Source organism: Sebastes umbrosus, chromosome 11, assembly GCF_015220745.1.
Source record: "Sebastes umbrosus isolate fSebUmb1 chromosome 11, fSebUmb1.pri, whole genome shotgun sequence".
NCBI classification, from domain to species: domain Eukaryota; kingdom Metazoa; phylum Chordata; class Actinopteri; order Perciformes; family Sebastidae; genus Sebastes; species Sebastes umbrosus.
Window position 1 is genome coordinate 14,311,432 of NC_051279.1, and position 19,751 is coordinate 14,331,182.

The following is a 19,751-nucleotide window of genomic DNA, read 5'->3' on the forward strand; positions in this document are numbered from 1 at the left end:
TCCCTAGATCAACTTTTACACTATATTTATGTAGTTTCGAGGAAACACAAAGAGATTTCCGTCTTTACCGATTATATGAGTCATACTGGACACTTTTAGGTCTGGGAGTGTTTGTGGGTTTTTATTTCTCCAAACTAAAATAAAAATTACATCTTGACACATTGAAACAGGCATTTCATCCTCATTTGTGTGCGTGACAAAAGGTTACATAACTCAGTTGTCAGATGACTAGTCGAGTCTGAAAGACTTCCCCGGCAAATCGAAAGTTAGAGAAACAGAAGCGAGGTGCCATGGAGCTGCAGGACATCACCAAAGAGGGGGAAAGAAACGAAGAATATGAAGGAGCAAGTGTACCGAAGGTGGAGGTCAAAATTGAAGGTACAAGACATTTTATTAAATCAGGGACACTTGATAATAAGAATACAAAACACAAGCTTATATATGTAGAACTGAAAATGTTTTATGCACTGTATTGGAGTGTTTTTTTATGACATATTTCCAAAACGTTTAATGAAATACTCTAAAAAATTGCTAGTATTAAGTGATTCTATTTTCTATTTTAGTTTACAATGCATTTAATATTTAGAAGCAAATGTCCAAATGGTTTGCGTCTGTTAAGTTGTGTCTGTCTGTATTTTTGTCTGACTTTAGAGGAAGCAGAACCAGACCACTATTCTAAACTACAAAGTCCATCTGATGACATCTATTCAGAAGCTTTGTATGCTGGTGATCCGGTTAAAACAAGAGCAGGTACACTTCTATAATAAAATGTATTTGTCCTTTGTATAATGAATAGCTGAAACGCCCAAAGACAGCATGTTTCAGCATGCCGTTAAGCATACCTGCCTGTCCTTTTGAAAATAATTTCACGGTCTTCATTGGTCATCCATAACACATTTTGTTTTAACACGGCTTCATCATTTTATCCACACACTAAATTTCAATTTGAAGTAAAACAAACAAACATATCAGGGCGCTGCATCAACTTCCCTACATTTCTGAGTAATCACGGATGTGTTTTCATCATTATGGTATTTTTGTTACTGTACATAAAAAGAACCCTGCAGTTTATGAGATTACGTGAGTGTTTCTCAGAAAACAGATACAAACAAAAAAGAAAGCAGAAGCAAAGTTGTGACATTTCCACAACAGCAATTCTGCAGTTCTGTGAAAAAGGGTTCGCCTATATCATGTTCATTACAGTGATAATAACGTTTGACTCTTAATAATGCTCGAGAGACTTACTTAAACGTCATTGTTAACTTCCAACACATTTTCTTTTCCTGTAAAGAATCCAGCCATCTTAAAAAAAGCTTTAATAATATGTTTAGTTATTTTTTCTGTATTATATAACCATAAAATAGGGATATCAAGGAAAATTGTACATATTTTTACCACATAATTTTCAAAACATCAATGCTATCTCTACAAGGGCTTATTTTAAATTATTTCAGAAAAACAACAAAATCCTTAAATTTTCACAAATTAAAAAAAAAATCTTTCTTCCGTCACAATTTTAATATTATTGTAAAAAAAATATTATTACTGTTCATTTGCATCACGGTATTGTAAGTAGGGCTTCAACTAATGATTATTTTTATTATCAATTAATCTGCTGATTATTTCTTCGGTTAATCAATTAATTGTAAGGTCTATATAAAGTTAGAAAATACTGAAAAATGCCCACCACAATTTCCCAGAGCCTAAATTGACCCAAAAACCGTCCAAAAGCCAAATTTGTAAAGTTCACCATCACAGAAGAGCAAGAAAACTTTTGAGAAATTGAAACCAATGAATTTCTGGCATTTGTGCTTAAAATTTCTCAAAAGATTAATTAAATATGAAATTTGTTAACAATTAATTTTCTTTCAATCAATAGAAGCTCTGGTAGTAAGTAAGTAATCATTGATTAATCATTGTTTTCTCATATCTGTTTTTCAAATGTAATTATTTATTTATTTCAAGTAAGATGATAATTTGCCCCTACAGATTTGAATGTGGACAGGGTGAAAATGTAATCGAAATTACTATTACCAAATATTTACAAGTAGATATCTATAATAATAATGTTACTGCAAAAACATTTTTTAATTTTATACACAGACTAATACAATTTATTTATGTTTTCTGATGCTTTAAAAGTTTTTGTGAGGATGGGAGTAAACATTTTTCTGAATTAACAAACAGTTATTTTCCATCTAGAGAGCAAACTCTTAATTATATATGTGAGTATATCTGTAATATAACAATACGTGTTGCACTATACACAAGTCTGTCTATCATGCTTTGTTAGAAAACAGCGACATAATTTATTTTGCACATGAGCTCGATGAACTTCCCTCACTTTTGTTCAATGTCAGCGTTTTTTTCCCCGACTTCATGTCTTTATCCACCGTCTGTTTTACAGTATCTCTTTTGTTCTGTGATATTGCACCAATGGACCTTTTTCACAGCAGATATTTTGACTTGACATAGTAGGAAAATCACAGGTGAAATTGATAACATTAACGCTGGCTCAGTTCCCAGTAAGCCTTTCCAGTGAGTCATCCACAGCTATCATTAATGTTATTGAACACACCTATGCTTTTCCTATAATGACATGTCAAAATGTCTGCCATTAAAAAGGTCTCAAAAGAAAGAAGGCGGTGATGTGGCGAAATAGCACAGCAGTGTCACTGTTTTGAACGACAAGCCTCTAATTCTAATACTGATTATCACATTAAATAAAGTAAATGAAGCGCACTAAAGCTACTGCATCACAATGTATTATCTTTTCTTTAAAGAAAGCCTGAAACACCTTGATTCAAGAGCAGCCTTTTCTTACGTAATATGGTGATGTCACCAAGTAACACATTTGCATAATAACTGCTTAGCGGCTAGTTTGGCCACGTCCTCAAACAACGTTAGAGCAAAGCTGGAGTCGAGGACGAAGAGCTTGGTTCGGTTGACCAATCACAACAGAGTGGGCTGGCTGACCAATCAGAGCAGACTGGACTTTTCAGGAGGGAGGGAAATGTTCTAGTGAGGTTCAATCGGCTACAAGAATGTTGTGGTTTGAAGGCTGGTTTGTCTCTGCTGCTACAAAACATCCTGTACTTTAATCACATATTTAAAGTTTCAGTATCAGTGATTACTGTATGTTCTGTCTGTAAAATGTGTTCGACACAAACAATCATCGGAAATGACCTCCAGAAGCAAATTCCTATCTGTTGTTTTGGAGCACAACGTCTCCAGGAACTACAGTATCTGTCACTGTCTGTCTCTCTCTCATTCTTAAAGGGAGGGACACACAGTAAAAGTTTTGGAAACTGAAGGACAAGTCGAACACTGTGTGCTCCATGAATAATTCAGGAATCAGTGAAGGTCACGTTGCTATGGCGACGAGACAAGGGAGGAGGAGGAGGACGAGGGGGGGGCGTCTTAAAACTGCACTCAGATGTGAGTCAGCAGGACAGACAGACGGAGGGTAAACAAGCTCCATCACAAATCCCAGGACACTTTTCTCGATGTATATCAAATTCTGTCGCAGTTATGGCGAGGAGAAAAAAGATGAAGCCGGTGAAAACTTGTCACCGGAGTCCAAGTTATCTGTTGAACTGGAGGAGGATAAAGGTAGGCCAGAGCCTTAATGCTGCTTTGTGTTTGTGCTCAACTATCTCTCTAACATCAGGCTGATGATGTCTTCCTTCCCCTCAGACAAACCGACGGAGGGAAACACACGTCTGTACCGTGCTGCGTGTTTATTCCTCACCATAATGTGCCTGATCCTGCTGCTGCTCGTCATTATCCTCAGTGTGAAACGTGAGTATCTGCAGCCATGGATCGTGTCTGCACTGTAAAAGCAAACAACTACAGGCTGGATTATGTTTGTAACACCAAAACAGATTATGAAAGGATTGTAGTTTCACTGGCAGTGCAGAAATAAAAGAAAATAGGAGTTAGGATCACTTTGCTTTTGTTCTATTTTTGCTCATAACAACAGACGTTGAATATAAAGTGTATCCGATTGCACTGCTGCTGCCTGTGGGCATCATTCTTTTCCCTCACAACTCCTCCCACTGGGCTCTGTTTTCTAGTCCAAACTGGCTCCACCATCTGCCCGGCGAGAGAGGAAACTACAGCAGCAGACGGGAGAAGTCCTCCATTTGATCCAACGTGCAGCCACGAGCAGTGCCTGGCACTCTTCCCCAGCACTCAAGCCCAACGTGAGTGTGATGCCAGGTGGAACAAGGCAACCTTGCACAAGCCAAAGAAGCAAAGAAATCAAAGAATCAAAAGAAAAACAAATGACACTTTCTAAATGGCCATGTTTCTGGTGACGGTTCTGCTTTCACAGTTGCCCAAATATTTTTTTTTAAACAGAGGAAGTTAGTTCATGTGCTTGTTTTTAGAGAACTGAGAATGTTTTATTTAATTTTAACCAAGAATCTGCTGACTTAAATCGGCTTTATTGTTTCCTCTTTGACAAAAAAAATGCTATGTGATTACACACGGACACAAATACATTCAAAAGTACACGCATGTGTGCACAAAATATGGGCAAAAAATAAGGAAAGCTTTAGGTTTGCTTCATTATTTGTACAATTTTGTCCACATTTACGGAGTGACCTTTTGTTTTCCTCTCTCCTCCCAGGTCGAGGCTGTCAGCAGTGCCCTCACGGGTGGCGGATTTTTGGCCGGTCGTGTTTTTACCTGTCCACCACGAGGCTGAGCTGGGACGAGAGCCAGAGGAACTGCTCCGCCAGAGGAGGATCTCTGGCTGTTGTTAGCAGCCGGAGCCTTCAGGTGGATCTCATATCACTAACTTCCCTGACCATGAAGTTTAACCATGCAGTTCATTCAAAATGGTGATAATTTGCACAGTATGTGTTTTTTTAAACGTCGAAGGTGCTCTCTCTCTTCCAGAATTTTCTGACTAAAGAAGGGAAAATGAAATACTGGATCGGGCTGAAACACGAAGGAGCCACATGGACCTGGGTCAACAACACTCTGCTGAGAGAGAGGTGATGAATGATTGATGAATCGACGGATCATCTCAGCTATCTATCTATCTATCTATCTATCTATCTATCTATCTATCTATCCATCCATCTATCCATCTATCTACGTATCTATCTAAATTATCTGATTCCGTAACGGTGGGTTAGATGTAAATATTTCTCACAATGTCAGCAAACATGTCACAAGACGTGAACTCAGAGCTTTCAGAAACGTTCCACTTACGAGGTTGTGAATACCACAAGAGGGGGAAGTTCATCTCTTAAACACAGTAAACACAACCCCATTTGAAGGCACCAGTAACCTCAGAGCAGAAGGGAACACGATAACGCTTCACTAAAAACAAATAACCACAATGATTACAATATAATAGTCAATATTCTTTTCTTTGTTTGCAGTTACTGGAAAGAAGGTGGCTCACAGGGGGATTGTGGGCTCCTTAGCAGCGGACAACCACCTGAGAAGAACTGGATCAGAGCTTCCTGCGAAGGCTACTCCTACTTCATCTGTCAGATGGAGCTCTGACACCATCTGTCTCTTTTTGTTTTAACAGAATAATGAACAAACCAATCCTCTATCAATGAGCATCAACTCCACCATAACATTTCAAATCATATCTCTTTCCACTTCAATCAGTGATATCCAGCAAAGAAAGATAATGAAGCTTTGTAGATTATAGTTTTATATTTACTGCTTGAAGAGCTGTTTATTATATATCATATATTATATTTTTCATTGTGTTGTCTAATTTGTATTTTTAACATGTCACATTTTGCTTACAGTAAAAGTAGTAATAACTCAGGATACGTCACTGTTATATACTGTATGATTCTTTATCCTGCTGTCTGACTTTTAAATAAACGAGGATCACTAAATTTGTTTCAACAAGGTTTTATTCTCATATAAAAACAAATACACAATAATGTCTACGTTTCACTTTGTTTTAGCTTAGCATATATTACTGCTACACATGTTTTATATAGCTATAAAAATAACACACTTTTTTCTATAGCATAATACTGCAGGAATAATTGCACCGTTGAATATAATAAAGGCAGATTGAGTCGGTTGAGTCCACGTCTTGCAAGTTTGTTCGTCGACACTTTACGTGTACTTCATATGTTCAGGACTGGAAGGCCTCGGAGACTGCACACAAAATCTCCTCCTAAACATATTTAATGTCCCGGTCCTCCTCCGGCCCTTCCGGCTCCATCTCCAAACCGAAAGCGCTGTGACGAATCATCTGCCACCCCGTCAGAGACCTCCTGTTGTTGAACGCTCCTCTGATTTTAGGTCGGAGCTTTGGGGTTCCTGAGATGGACCCCTTTATCGAGTCAGTCTTCTCCTCCAGTCCCTCCTTTTCTTCGTCTTTGGAGAAAGCCTTGACGTAACGCCGCATCTTTTGCAACATTGGGTCGTTTCTGTCCTCAACCCTGCAAAGAGTGAAACAGCAGTTAGAGTTGCTTCAAGGACAATAGTCCCTTTTGCCATTTTGACATGTGGTTGCAGGTTAAACCCAGGTGTAATTGATCAAATTAATCATGGCCCATTCTATTTAGTGTCACAGCCACTCCAGTGAGCCAAAATTGCTGCTGGGCCTACACACTCACTATATAAACTATTATCATGATGTTTAAATGGGCGCTGTAGTAATTTAGTATTGCACTTTGAGGACTCAAGAAACAAAGTATGAACATCAAGCATGTGTTTAACTCCAGAGATGACTACGTTTCCCATTACGCAGCTCGATAGCGTCTTTTGTTAGACTTTCTCAGACTTGACAAAGCTCCTCCACAGCCGCAGAAGACCTCACAGGCTGATTATTACTCCCCATGAGTAGTAAACTAATATGTAAAATCAGTGAAGTGCCCCTTTAACACGCCTTTTTGATAACTCACATGATATTATAGCATGTGTGAAGCTGTTGTAGTCCGTACGCAGGTGGAGGAGGTATGATAATAATAGATCTGTGAGAGTGAAAGTTGTGCTTCTTACTCACAGCACAACATGACTTGTGGCTGCATTAAAGACTACTTAGGTTGTGGTCAGTGGACACAATTCTCTCTGGATGATTATGTTGAGCAAAAATAGGAAGACTAAAACAAGTCTTTTGATGTCACTGCACGTAAATTATCCAGATGCAATATTTGCTATTTAAGTGAAGGGTGTTTTTGGCGAGATTAAAGGCCCTGACAACCTTTTATCTTTCAGCTTCTTAGGATGGCTACTGGGGTCTCTCATCGCAACTTATCCTCATACAATGGTAGGTATGATATCTTCTGAAAAATGATTCCTCATTTTCTGTGCGTTTTCCTACGAATGTCCAGCAACATGTGACGCACATGTCAATTTCCACTCCAACTCAAAATAAACTTCCGTCTTCAAAGGAGAGTTTTTGGTTTAGGTTTAGGCAACAAAACTACTTAGTTAGGTTTAGGAAAAGATTGTGTTTCGGGTTAAAATTACTACGAAAGTGACGTAACTTAAGTACGGAAGTTATGTGACAAATAAATCAATGTTGACTTCTGGTTTCACACATGTACGAACACAGTCTCCTGGCGAAAGTCTGGTGTTTTTTGACCCACCACGACCTCCTCCCTATGCGGCATTTGTCACTCTTTATACTTCCTGGTTCACAATTATGTGGATTAAATCTGAAATGATTTCGTGGGATGTATATGAATTACAGTGCATTACTTTGCGAATGTATAGCTACGAACATATGAGAACAGCCTGCACATGGACACTTTATTCCTACCAAAGTTCGGACAGTTTTGGTTGTTTCACGAGAGTGTTTTGACTGTGCTCTTCTCGATGGTTCGAAGTGGACGGGACTCAGTTGGGAAAAAGGTGAGGTCATACAGTATATGTCTGTGTTCCAGTGAGGTCACTGTCATTAAATCAGACCACATCCACACAGTCCTGATGAAGCAGATTTGAAACAGAGTGTTGACCTCTTAAAGAGGACATATCATACTTATTTTCAGGTGCATACTTGTATTTGGGTTTCTACTAGAACATGTTTACATGCTTTAATGTTAAAAAAACGCTTTACTTTTCTCATTCCGGCTGTGCTACAGCACCTCTTTTCACTCTTCACTCCTCTTTGAGGTCCTACCAAACTAGCGGGTAGGTAAGTATTATGCAAATGTGTTACTTGGTGACATCACAGTGTTACGGAAGAAAAGACGGGACTTGAATCAAGGCGTTTCAGGCAGTTGAGGTGCGGTGTTTCTGTGGGGGAGAGTAACTCCCTTTGGTGTGGACTTTGGGCTTTGTAACTTTGCACTTTTTTGATCTGAAACCACATTTTCAGGGGCTTTAGAGCTTTTGTTTCTGTCCCCGTTACTGCAGTACTGTCTCACCTGAGATACCAGCGCTCCCTCAGACCGTAGTTGAGCCCACAGACCCCGAGCCGAGGCCACAAGCAGCGGGGCAGCTTCCTCTCCAGCATCAAAGTTGTGGCCACCACCTGTACAACATCATGAGAGTAGTAATGCACACGGACGTGATGATGTCTATGCGTTCATGTTTGTGTCTCTAGATGTCTGTGTGTGTTACCTGAGTCCTCCAGAGCTCGTCTCTCTCCTGGGCCACCCTCCAGTGTGTGTCGCTCATCATGGCTATTAGTAGATTTAGCAGGAGGATGTAGGAGACCACAGAGAAGGTGCAGTGCAGCACGTGGACGATCGGAGGGGTGAAGATGGTGTGGTCCACGGGCAGATCTATGAGGCCCACGCTGAGCTCAAACTGGGAGAATAGGGTGATGGGGAAGGAGCGGTATGAAGGAATGGACTCCGGCTCCTGGGTCATATACACCATCCACAGGGCTGAGGGAGCAGAAGAAAAGTCTAAATCATCTTACTTCTTACGAGCTGCGTGAGGGTTAAATACTTGTTTGTACATGTCGCCCAGAATATACTCACAGGTGGAAAAACCAATGAGAACAATGAAACTCAGCCACATAAACTTGGTCAGGTCTCCAAATATAATCTAGGGGGAAATGAGACACATGGTAGGTCAGTCTGCAAACACAAATAAGTGAACCTCAAAAACCAAAACAACAACTGAATACATCTGCTTCAAAAACATTTAGGTACAGGTGTGTGTGTGTGGAACAAACTACTATTTGTACATGATTCATGAGCTCCTTTATCATGCACCACTGTGTCTGAGTCCCACCTTCTGTATCATGATGACATACGGGCCGAGCATTTCAAAACCTCGGGCGAAGAACATGACGTTGCTCCAGCCGAGGACTAAGCACACCGCCATCACCTCAGCCTCTCCCTGCACCTCTGTGGCTCTGAACACAAGCAGCAGCACCACCAGGCATGCATAGCTGATACTGGTCCAAACAACAACAACAAAAGAGAGGTTAAAGGCTGAACAGTTTGCTTTATTATACTGCTAAGATGTGTTTACTACTCACAGGATAACATGGAAGGGGCCTCCCAGTGCTGTCTGGCCAAAATAACGCTTTGCCCCCACTCTCAGTATATCAGGGATCTGTTGGAAGAGGGGACGCAGGAGGATGAGGCAGTGCAATATACATATAATCAGTATGTAAGAAGATGAAGCATGTTTCGTAAATTCACCTCCAGCAACAGGATGACAAAAGCTCCCAGGATGCTGATGATCTCGCCCGCCAGCCGCAGGCTGTCCTCATGTGTCACATAACTCTCCTGAGAGAGGAAATATAGATGCATTAATATTAAAAGGTCATTATTATTAGAGTGTGTATCATATGCAAGTGCACAGTTTGATATTTATAGTATAGTATATATATGAACAGATAAAGTTCAACTATAAGCTAAAATAGAGTTTTTTGTGTATTTGTGTGATTAGATTTTAGATTTACTTCATATTTTATCATTAGGACTGGATATTTATGCAAAAACAAGGATTCTTGTGCCTCTTGGGGTCCAATGATGGATGAAGTGTTGAGACCTTTTACTTAAGTAAAAGAAGCGATACCTCAATATAAAAATACTCACAAGTAAAAGTCCTGTATTCAAATTTTTACTTGAGTAAAAATATAAAAGTATAATCATTAAAATGTATAAAATTAAAGGAACAGTGTGTAGTATTTTGGGGATCTATTAACAGAAATGTAATATAATATTCATAACTAAATTTTCATTAGTGTATAATCACCAGAAACTAAGAATGGTTGTGTTTTCGTTAGCTTAGAATGAGCCCTTCATATCTGAATAGGGAGCGGGACTTCTTCACAGAGTCCGCCTTGTTGCTCCGCCATGTTTCTACAGTAGCCCAGAACGGACAAACCAAACCCTGGCTCTAGAGAGAGCCTTTCACATGTTTACGTTACCTGAAGGCCACCGTAGTTCTCCGACACGCTTGTGAAACTGCAGTAACATGAGCCACAGAGTGCAAAACTGTGGTACCCCCAGCCGCTGTCTGACCATCACCTCTGAGCGAGGCAAACGGCTTTACCACGGTTTAGCACTCGGCGGCCCTACGTTACCGCAGTATTAGAAAGGGTGGAGTGAGCGGAAGGGTACTCAGTTGGTTGCAATCTGCAACCTCACCATTAGATGCTTCCAAATCCTACACACTGTACCCTAAAGTAAAAGTAGCGATACCATAAAATACTCCATTACAAGTAAAAATCCTGTATTAATTTAAGTATACTCATTAAAATGTTTAAATGTATCAAATTAAGGTATGTATGTACCGGTAGATATTGTTATATTTTTCTATATAGCTGTGAAATAAATGTAGTGGAGTAAAAATTACAAAGTAGCATAAAGTGGAAGTACTCAAGTAGTCTACAATGTACTTAAGTACAGTAGTTAAGTAAATATACTTAGTTATATTCCACCAGAGTTTATAGTCCTGTATATATGAAATATAATATATCATGGTTTTGTGTGGTCACAATGAAATATCATATATATATGTATTTACACACTTGGAGGGTTTTCTGGACCCGGATGGTTTTGTCCATCTCTGACTCGCTGTAGTTCTCCGGAGCGTCCTTCAGAGGGCGATATGCACAACACAGTGTGAAGGTCCCGATGTACAGGAGATACAGAAACAGCAGCAGCCTGACACAAGAAAGGGAGAGAGAGAAAAAATACTGTTAAACAAGACTGGACATGTGTGCAGTTCAGATATTTGACTCCAGACATCAAACTTTACCTGAAGTAATGTTTTCCATACAGGTTCCACTTCAGACTAACCAGCTGCCTCACGGGCGTCACCTCCAGTATCCTTCTTCCCTGGAGAACAAAACTAGTTTTAATTTCTTCACATCACATCAACGTTATTATCAACGTTATTATTTATACTGCCAAAAGACAGTGCGTCTTGTGTTGTACCTCTCTCTGGTGACTGCCCACGATGAGCTCCAGCACTGACATGCTGTCGGCCCATGAATCGATCTCTGTCAGGTCGTACAGGTTAGAGGTCAGAGGGCCCAGACTCCACTGAACTACACGCCTTTTGTTAACTAGGTGCTGAAACGCCTGAGAGAGACAGAGGGAAGCACAGCAGTGAGGATGGGATTAGTGAAATAATCTGCTCCACCTTTTCATGTTGGTTGAGCCCCTCCTCAGGCTTCTTATCACTCACCACAACGTTTCCCTCTTTGGCAGCCAGTTTAAAAGGTGTAAGGCCTCGGTAGTTGGGCACCATGTCGAGTGGCACTGACTGGTCCAGCTCTACATCGCGTGCCATAATCAGTTCCATGGCCTGGCACGCAATCGTCTTGTTGGGCTGCAGAACCAAAATGTGAAGCACTGTGTTACCTAGACAGAAAACAAGGGAATGCAAAAAAGAGCGTGTAGGCAAGAGACAAGAACAGGAGACTATTAATAATTAAATATCACACAGATGTAAAATAATGTTGTAGTCTTCTCTACCTCTGCTACAAGAGGACGTATTACATACCACGGTAATCCTGGACCCTGGTGCTGGCCCCTGCATCGATCACCATGGAGATAATGTCCTCATTCCCAGCACACGCAGCAAAAGACAGGATGTGCTCACCTGTTGACCAAATGTACCTTTTTGAAAAACACCATCTGTTTTGTGTCTCTTAAAAACATAAAACATAAAACACATTATTTAGGAGCTACTCTGGGTTCAGTGTGGCCACAGCCACCCCATTACCCCATTTTACAGTAAGCATGCTGACTTACCGTAGTAGATGAGTCCTCCTATCCTCTTCCTGAAGTACAGACCGGTGACTCGAGGTGTAGCCACGTCACCGCCACGACTGATGAGGTGATGAACCAGATTGATGTTCTGATTCACCACAGCGATGTGGAGCGGAGTAACACCTGAGACAGAGTAATGTGCATCAGTCCACTGTTAATATACGGGTTTTAATTTCACCTGTTTCACCTGTTGTGTAAGAGTAGCTCATATTAAACATTAAATGTGTGTCTCGCTGTCAATAGTCCTGTTCCTTATGAGAAAACAAATAGTTATCTTGCTTAGCTGTAGTATTCAAATCATTTACTGAAGTAAACATAGTAATACACTATACTACACTACGGTAAATATAGCTGTCAGATCAGTGGTGGACTCAGGCTGTCTGAGGGCAGGGGCTAAACATTTTTTTAAAACGCAGAAGGTTTTCTAGCTTGTATGACAGCCTGTATGGCACTACATCACATTTTCTCCATTTAAGGGCACCAGTTAGTTCACTGCATCACGTTTATTCTACTGGAAGGGCACCTTAGGGGGCACTTCACCATATTTTATCTACCTTAGTGTCAGATAAATGCAGTAGAGTAAAAAGTACAGTGTTTTCCTTTAAACTTTAGTGGAGTAGAAGTATAAAATAGCATAAAACAGCAATAAAGTACTAAAAAAATTGTCCTTAAGTACAGTATTTGAGTAAATTTACTTAGTTACTTTCCATCACTGGCTACGGAGCCCATCCTTGCATTTCGTCATGACTGTCCAATCATGTGTGCATCAAATTTAATCATGTTTCACTCTCTTAAAGTGGAGGAAGAGGCTGTTAAGAGTTCACTATTGTAAATTGTTGCTTATGGTGTTTATTGGTCAGATACTTTTGTAAATAATTCACATTTTAGGTGTTAAAACTTTGACTCATATGAAGTGAGAAAGTGGTTTGACTGGAGTAAAAGTTGAGTAATAGCTACTTTGTGTGAAGGTTTGTTGTTGCAACTTTTATTGTGTTATTTGTTGGCTGTGATGCTGTTACTTGCTGTCAGTTACACCAAAAAACTCACAAGTTTTGCTAATTATGTGAATTACTGTCTTGTAATAAGTTATCATATTTCAAAATTATAATAAATAATAAATTGATTTTCGGAGGCGAACCTAAACTTTACATGTAGATAATCCCTCATAAATCTTAAATGCAACTATTCACATCAAATGTTTCTTCATTTTAAAATAGCTATTGCTATTCTCAGAAAACAAAATGAGCAATATATCCTCATTTGAAACTAATAACAGATATTGAGATTCAGATTAATGATGTTGTACAAAATACAAGGGAATGAATGCATGAAACTTCAATCGATCCTCTTGCTTTTTATCTCTAACATCTTATCTGAGTCTGTCTATTAAGTCCTTTTTCGTTTTCTTTGTTGCTAGCCATAAAGTTTACCAGTGAACACGTACAATGAATCTGCATGATGTGTGTTTGTGCTTGTGTCTGAGAGTTTATGTGTTTGAACCTTGGAAAAGCTCGGAGGTCATGGGCTCGTTGATGAGTTCAGGAGCTCCGTCCATCAGAGCCACAGCGGCGTCCAGGTTATCAGCCATCACGGCAACGTGGAGCGCCGTCTCACCAAGAGCTCCTGAGTGACAGGGTTATACAGTTTCACACATTACAACTGACACTGCCCTATACCCTGAAATAACAACAGCCACAGTTCACAGCAAAGGGCCTTTACCTCTCTCAAAGATGTTAGTGGATGCACAACTCAGCAGCTTCTTGATGCAACCAACACTGTTCTTTTTAGCCGCGTAGAAGAGAGGAATGTCATTTATGCTGAGAAGGACAGAAGAAAAACAACACATATTACATTTAAACAGGTTTGGCTTTACACCTGCATGTGATTCATTTAGACATAATTGTTGGAGGCAGAGGAAAATGGTGAATTTCTTACTATTTGGTGTGGAGCAGAAACGTCTCATCCAACATCTCGTTCCATCCTTTCTTGTTTTGGAGGCGAAACCTCAGTTGGCTCCACCAGTGGTTGAGCTCGCTGGGAGCAGATCTGGCCATAGACGGAGACATTGACACCTGATGTTCGACTGGAGGAGACAAATGAAAGGTGAGACGAGGACACGGAGAGAGAAGCAGTGAATTAAGACATGGATTATTTCATTCATTGTACTGTTTTCAAAATAAAATACAATAAAACAAGTGTCTCAATCTTACCCTTAAACAATAAAAGTGCCGCTCCTCAACTTCTGGTGATCCTCAGTCATATCACTCTTGTCAAAGTTGGACACAACACCTGTAAAAATGTCCCTGAGGAGAAGTGAGCTCCCTGTGGCATCACCTTATATATGACCCCAGCCGTGAGGGAGGAGACATGTGGAGGGCCTGAGAATGAATGGTTGGAGAGGGAGGATGAGTGAACAGTGGACAGGTGAGACAGAGAGAGTGAGGCGGTAATGAGCAGGTAGACTTTCACCGCAGGTCACAAATCCCACAGGGAAAGTTGGGCTTTAAGGTTCAACTCGCCGTTCGACCGGGAACTCCTTTATCATGCTGATCTGAAATTATTGTCTGTACTCTGTCACCTTAAAAGTGAAGTGACAATGGTCTAATCCCAGTATATCTCTCAGCTATAGTACCAGGCCTGTCTGCATTCCACCAACTAGAACCTAAACCTGCATGGCCACTATAAAAAATCTGCAACATCATGACAGTCAACACATTGCGGTCATTGTTTCTAGTGAACCGTTAAAGGAAACCTGTTTGGAAATTGCAAGCTTGGACGTCTGAGCCAGGGTTTGTAATTTAAACCCGACATTAAGGCACGATTGTCCAACTTGCATTATTTCTGTTCTATTATGAGTAGGCAGATTTCTCCAGGTGAAACTGTATGATTTTCCAACATGTTGCATCGTGTACAAACACCGAGCCAAACTAGTTCCATTCACAATGATTTAACATGTTGAGCACCATTCATGTGTCAACAGGAATGATCACAAACACGGTAATTGCCACATTACAAAGACCATAATGATCATTTGGAGGTTGAAAACGTCACGTCACTTTTCCTCTGGAGGCGAAAAACAAAGCTCATGTTACATTGAATTTTGTTTTGTGAACTTATTCTTTATTCCAGGAGAGATAAAAAAAAAAAGCAACCGACTGAACCCGAATCACAGATTTAATATCCACACATTTGTAAACTGCTGAATCAGTCAACTTTTACAACATCTCTGGTTATCTCGGCTGTAGCGTTGCAGGTGTTTTGCTGCACCATATATAGCTCATGACTGGCAGGCTGGTCAGCCGCAGGATAAACAGGGTTTAGGAGGACTCTATAGGAGGCCCTGATGATGGCTGCCGATGTGGCCGTCATTTAGTATTGTGGAGATAATAGCTGTTTACCAGACGGAGAGCACCATCTTTAAGCAGTGTCATAAAGACTGGTGGTTTCCACTCTGTTAATGTCTTTATAAAGAAACAATAACACCATAAAAACATGATTCTGTGGTTTGTGTGTCTTCTGTTTCTGGACATACGTAGCTGCAGTTCTTTCACAACACTTTGTTAATTTGAGTCGGGACACCACAGAAAACAATTATTACAGACAACTCTGGTGCTTTTATGACAGTCGACAGATGCTCTTATTCAGAGTGACTTCACACAATAGAGCTCAATTATCATTATTAAAACAGCTCTTTCTCTAATACGAACTTTAAACTTCTTATACTCTCAATGTATCTCAATTTCCTCTTTTTGCACATTTAAAGTGACATTAAATTGGATTCTGTGAAGAAACATCATCTTAAAATGCAATTTTTTTCTGACCGGACAATGATATCAAATGGAAGATTCCACATCTTGTGAGTAATTCTCATATTTCTCTATAATTCAGCATTAAATATTCTCAGTGGTGAAATAAGTTCAGATATTTTAAGTCTGGAATTGAGTCCAAAAAAGTTAGATAAAAATCTGCCAGTGTAATAATAAATATATCAACCTGTTCTCTATGCAAACTATTTTGATGATCAATCAATCGTTAATTTTTCATGCAAAATTGGCAGAAAATGCCGTTTTCAGCCCTTCAGATATGGAGATTTCCTGCTTTTCTGTGTTTTATATTATATTAAACTAAATATCTTTGGGTTTTAGACTGACAAAACAAGACATTTAAGACATCATCTTGGACTTTAAGTAACTGGGATGGACATTTTTCAATATTTTCTGACATTTTATAGACTAAACGATTAATCGCTTAATCTAGAAAATAATCGTCGGTTTAATCGAAAATGAAAATAACCGTTAGTTGCGGCCCTAACGCAAACCATATTGTTTCTAAAAAGTAGCGTATCTCAGCATTACAACACTACTAGATGTACCTTAAACAACTGGACATTTTCTGTGTTTTGAAACGTCATGATGTGAACAGTGTTTGGCGACTCAACATGTCTTTGTAAAAATGACCCAGCAGTCTGACATTGAGGCAACGTGAAGACCAGTTATCGGACAAAGTAAAATACAACACAGTGTCAGCCGCATCAGACTGGAAGAATAATGTGGTAAGCGGTCTTGCTATCAGATCCAGATCTGCTGTGATATCAGCAACAGCGGGACATGTGGGAAACCAGTGTCTGTTCTTGGACTGCTGCTGATCCCAGCAGATCCCAAACCCAGATTTGACTCAAACCTGCTGATCTGTGGAACCTGAAATACACCGAGTTCACTCTTTAACACGGTGAAGGTGATATCAGCACACCAAGGTGAATATAGAGTTATTTATTCTGTAGCTGCATTAAAGCTAAAACTGGCGTAATAGTTCATATATGTGTTATGTACAGTGCTTCTCCATATAGAGAACAAGGTGGCATGGATGGATGGATGGTAGCTGATGACTTTGCATTAATTTATGGTTTTATGAACCTGTTTATTAAACATTGTGGTACATTTTTCTTTGTTGGATGCCTTCATGAACCATTATCAGTTCATTTGTTGTGCATTTTTATGCACCAACCCATCAGGCCACGAGATATATCAATTTTAAAACAATGGTAATTTGTTCCAACTCTAAGTTGTCATAAAGTGTTGATGATATGAATGCAAGTTGTGCTTACTATGGTCCAATAAAACATACATTTTTGTACACACAAAATACAAACACACACAAAAAGCAATATATTAAATAAAATCATATCATTTATTTTAAAAATTTGCACAATTATGGAATAGTGGTGAACACTCATACAAGTAAACACAGCTAGTAATGTGTGTAGCCTGACACACTTCTCTTGCACACACGCACACACACACACGCAGCATTATGTACAGCATATACCTGATGTACACATTAGCACACAGCCTCATTTACAGCACAGACACACAGGTTCACACTCACAAAGCATTTCGCCTCCTTCCTTCAAGTGTAAATCCATCTTTCCCGTTTCACACATTCACAACGCTTCAATGACTCAGTGTCTTTACTCTAGCAATCAAACAAAAAAGAGGTGAAGTGTGAAATGTACACATAAAGGTGGGTGCTGTTCGGATCCGTCTTCGTTGCCGATGGACGTGTTGTGTTTGCAGCTGAGGTGAAGTTTGTAGTATTACAGTACACAAGCTCTGTTGTCGCTGAGAGACACAAGAGTGAGAGTGAGTTGTACAAACTGGGCTGCTCTCAAACCCTGGATATGTCTTTTAAAAAGGGGGAAACATGGCTTACAGCTTTTAAAAGCATTTCTTTTTGTTTTTACAATTCCATGGCAGTGATTCATATCCAACCTCAGGGTTGATTTTGGACTGGTGATTTATAGCATTTTATTGGAACAAACTGTACATTTCTTCTTAAAGCTAATGGTAGCACCTTATAAGGCAAACCATCGGCTGCTAGGTAGTACACTGTTTTCTTTTTTGCTGACAGTTTTAAGCATTTGGCGTTTTAAGTAGAGAGGAAGTGACACAACTTTACAAACAACTCAAAAAATATTAGAAAAAGGCTTTGATTGTCTTCACGCAATTCTTTGTGTGGAGAGATCTCCATATTAACAAAAAGATTTTTATAGTTTTTTTGTGGGTGGGGAAATTGAAAAGTTTCATGGAGGGACGGTAGTGGAAGAGAAGGTGAGAGGTAGGATTGCAGATGGGTGAGGAGAGAAGAAGGCAGACAACAATAAAGTGAAATCTAGTGAAAAACATCGAGGAAGTCCTCCTTCTCCTCAGCAACTCCTTAGCCTCACTTTGACCTGGACTGCAGCTCCCATAGTGCACCTCTCCTCTGTTATTTGTGGTGAGTGACTGGCAGGAAGTCCGATCCTCTTTTTCACCCCTTCTGGTTGTCGTGTCGGTCGTGTAGAAGAATACACAGAGTGGCACTCGATGCTTTTTCCTCAAACAAAAGCTGATTCTCTTTTTGTTTTGGCTTAAAATGTGCTCCATCAAAGCGAATGAAACCGGACACAACAAGCAGAGGAGTGTGAAAACCACAGGAATCCATAGCACAGGTTGTACTGTAGGTGGATTTCACACCTCCACCTGCCCCTGCGTCAGATAGGCTCTGAGCTGCTGGGCTGCGCTGACGATCTTCCTCTGGTGTCCCACCAGGTTCACCCCGAGATTCTGGACATCGCTGAAAGAGAGAGCAGATGAACCGCAGAGTTTAGTTCAACACACAGTTCAAATGCTTGTTGTTTGTACTACCTGAGGACAGTACTGGTGGGTCTGCATGTGTTAGTCCATAAAGGTCTGCAGCAGCTCAGTTGTTTTATTGATGCTCATACTGATTTATCTTAAAGCTTCTCCTTTTTACTATGGCTTATCTTTATTTTTTTTATTGAAATCTAATTTATTTTCTCACTATTCAACTTTCAAAAATATAGCAAAAATATATAAAAAAATATAAACAACTCTTGTTTTTGCTCCCATTTTCACTCATTTAAATTAAAGATCTAAGACTTTTTTCCTCTGCACACAAAAGACTTAAAATCCGTATTAGTGAGAACTTCTACTTTTACAAGACAATCCATCCACGTGACAGGTGTGGCACATCAAGGTGCTGATTAAACAGCATGATTGTTACACAGGTGTGTCTTGGACTGGTCACAATAAAAGGCCACTCTAAGATGTGCAAAATGTGCATGTGTTTTTTTTTATCTTGAAAAACAAAAAGACATTTATGAGGCACTCTGAACTTTGGGTTTCACATGACTAGGGCTACAGATGTGCATTTTATAGTTACACAGACTGCATCCATGAAGACAACACTTCTCCAAAGTGCCAGACGCCATCAAAGGTGAGTGTTTGCCCACTCAAGTTGGTTATGACAAGGGACTACAGTCAGGTCAAGACCCTGGTGGGGATGACGAGCATGCAGATGAGCATCCTTGAGACGGTTTCTGACAGTTTCTGGAGAGATTTCCATAAATATTTTGACAAAAAAAATATTTCTTTTATAGTTTTTTGTACTCTGAGGGTGGGGAAATTTATAAGCAAGTTATAAGTAAGGGACAGTAGTGGATAGTCCATCCACCTGACAGGTGTGGCATATCAACATGCTGATTAAACAGCATGATTATTACACAGGTGT

The 19,751-nt window shown here is 39.8% G+C and overlaps 3 protein-coding genes across 5 annotated transcripts in view; 1 reads left to right on the forward strand and 2 right to left on the reverse strand.

The window, feature by feature from the left end:
* Nucleotides 1-226: 226 nt before the first annotated feature.
* On the forward strand, nucleotides 227-5,873 carry si:dkey-26c10.5 (uncharacterized protein LOC563797 homolog). 2 transcript variants are annotated; one of them, XM_037785536.1, is made up of 7 exons: nucleotides 227-378; nucleotides 652-750; nucleotides 3,697-3,801; nucleotides 4,077-4,205; nucleotides 4,634-4,785; nucleotides 4,906-5,003; nucleotides 5,397-5,873. In XM_037785536.1, the coding sequence occupies exons 1-7, from the start codon at nucleotides 291-293 to the stop codon at nucleotides 5,521-5,523; spliced, it is 798 nt and encodes a 265-aa protein (XP_037641464.1). In that variant the 5' UTR covers nucleotides 227-290; the 3' UTR covers nucleotides 5,524-5,873. The 2 variants fall into 2 exon arrangements, with proteins under 2 accessions (XP_037641464.1, XP_037641465.1); XM_037785537.1 differs by lacking the exons at nucleotides 227-378; nucleotides 652-750 and adding an exon at nucleotides 3,416-3,612.
* On the reverse strand, nucleotides 5,874-14,482 carry trpv6 (transient receptor potential cation channel, subfamily V, member 6). Of its 2 annotated transcripts, XM_037785483.1 has the most exons (17): nucleotides 14,393-14,482; nucleotides 14,118-14,265; nucleotides 13,902-13,999; nucleotides 13,683-13,805; nucleotides 12,165-12,305; nucleotides 11,914-12,012; nucleotides 11,596-11,771; nucleotides 11,343-11,489; nucleotides 11,164-11,243; nucleotides 10,934-11,069; nucleotides 9,597-9,683; nucleotides 9,431-9,507; nucleotides 9,181-9,346; nucleotides 8,925-8,991; nucleotides 8,560-8,828; nucleotides 8,364-8,470; nucleotides 6,164-6,431 (listed from the first exon to the last, which is right to left on the reverse strand). In XM_037785483.1, the coding sequence occupies exons 2-17, from the start codon at nucleotides 14,246-14,248 to the stop codon at nucleotides 6,164-6,166; spliced, it is 2,172 nt and encodes a 723-aa protein (XP_037641411.1). In that variant the 5' UTR covers nucleotides 14,249-14,265; nucleotides 14,393-14,482. The 2 variants fall into 2 exon arrangements, with proteins under 2 accessions (XP_037641412.1, XP_037641411.1); XM_037785484.1 differs by lacking the exon at nucleotides 14,393-14,482 and having other exon boundaries at nucleotides 5,874-6,431; nucleotides 14,118-14,248.
* A 2,868-nt stretch (nucleotides 14,483-17,350) lies between these two features.
* ephb6 (eph receptor B6) overlaps nucleotides 17,351-19,751 on the reverse strand; it is a 46,790-nt gene continuing 44,389 nt past the window's right edge. The window contains exon 19 of the mRNA XM_037785478.1: nucleotides 17,351-18,794. Within this exon, the coding sequence (XP_037641406.1) occupies nucleotides 18,689-18,794 (106 nt within the window). The 3' untranslated portion in view covers nucleotides 17,351-18,688. The remainder of the gene's footprint in view (nucleotides 18,795-19,751) is intronic.

What these genes read in the sequence shown, in the direction of transcription:
- si:dkey-26c10.5 (XM_037785536.1), top strand. Translation starts at nt 291, where the DNA reads ATGGAGCTGCAGGACATCACCAAAGAGGGGGAAAGAAACGAAGAATAT. An exon ending in CCCCAGCACTCAAGCCCAAC is followed by an intron (nt 4,206 to 4,633) that starts GTGAGTGTGATG and finishes CTCTCCTCCCAG; the next exon opens with GTCGAGGCTGTCAGCAGTGC. An exon ending in TTAGCAGCCGGAGCCTTCAG is followed by an intron (nt 4,786 to 4,905) that starts GTGGATCTCATA and finishes TCTCTCTTCCAG; the next exon opens with AATTTTCTGACTAAAGAAGG.
- trpv6 (XM_037785484.1), bottom strand. Translation starts at nt 14,248, where the DNA reads ATGTCTCCGTCTATGGCCAGATCTGCTCCCAGCGAGCTCAACCACTGG. An exon ending in AGGAGGACTCATCTACTACG is followed by an intron (nt 12,013 to 12,164) that starts GTAAGTCAGCAT and finishes TTTGGTCAACAG; the next exon opens with GTGAGCACATCCTGTCTTTT. An exon ending in TCTCATTGGTTTTTCCACCT is followed by an intron (nt 8,829 to 8,924) that starts GTGAGTATATTC and finishes CTGCTCCCTCAG; the next exon opens with CCCTGTGGATGGTGTATATG.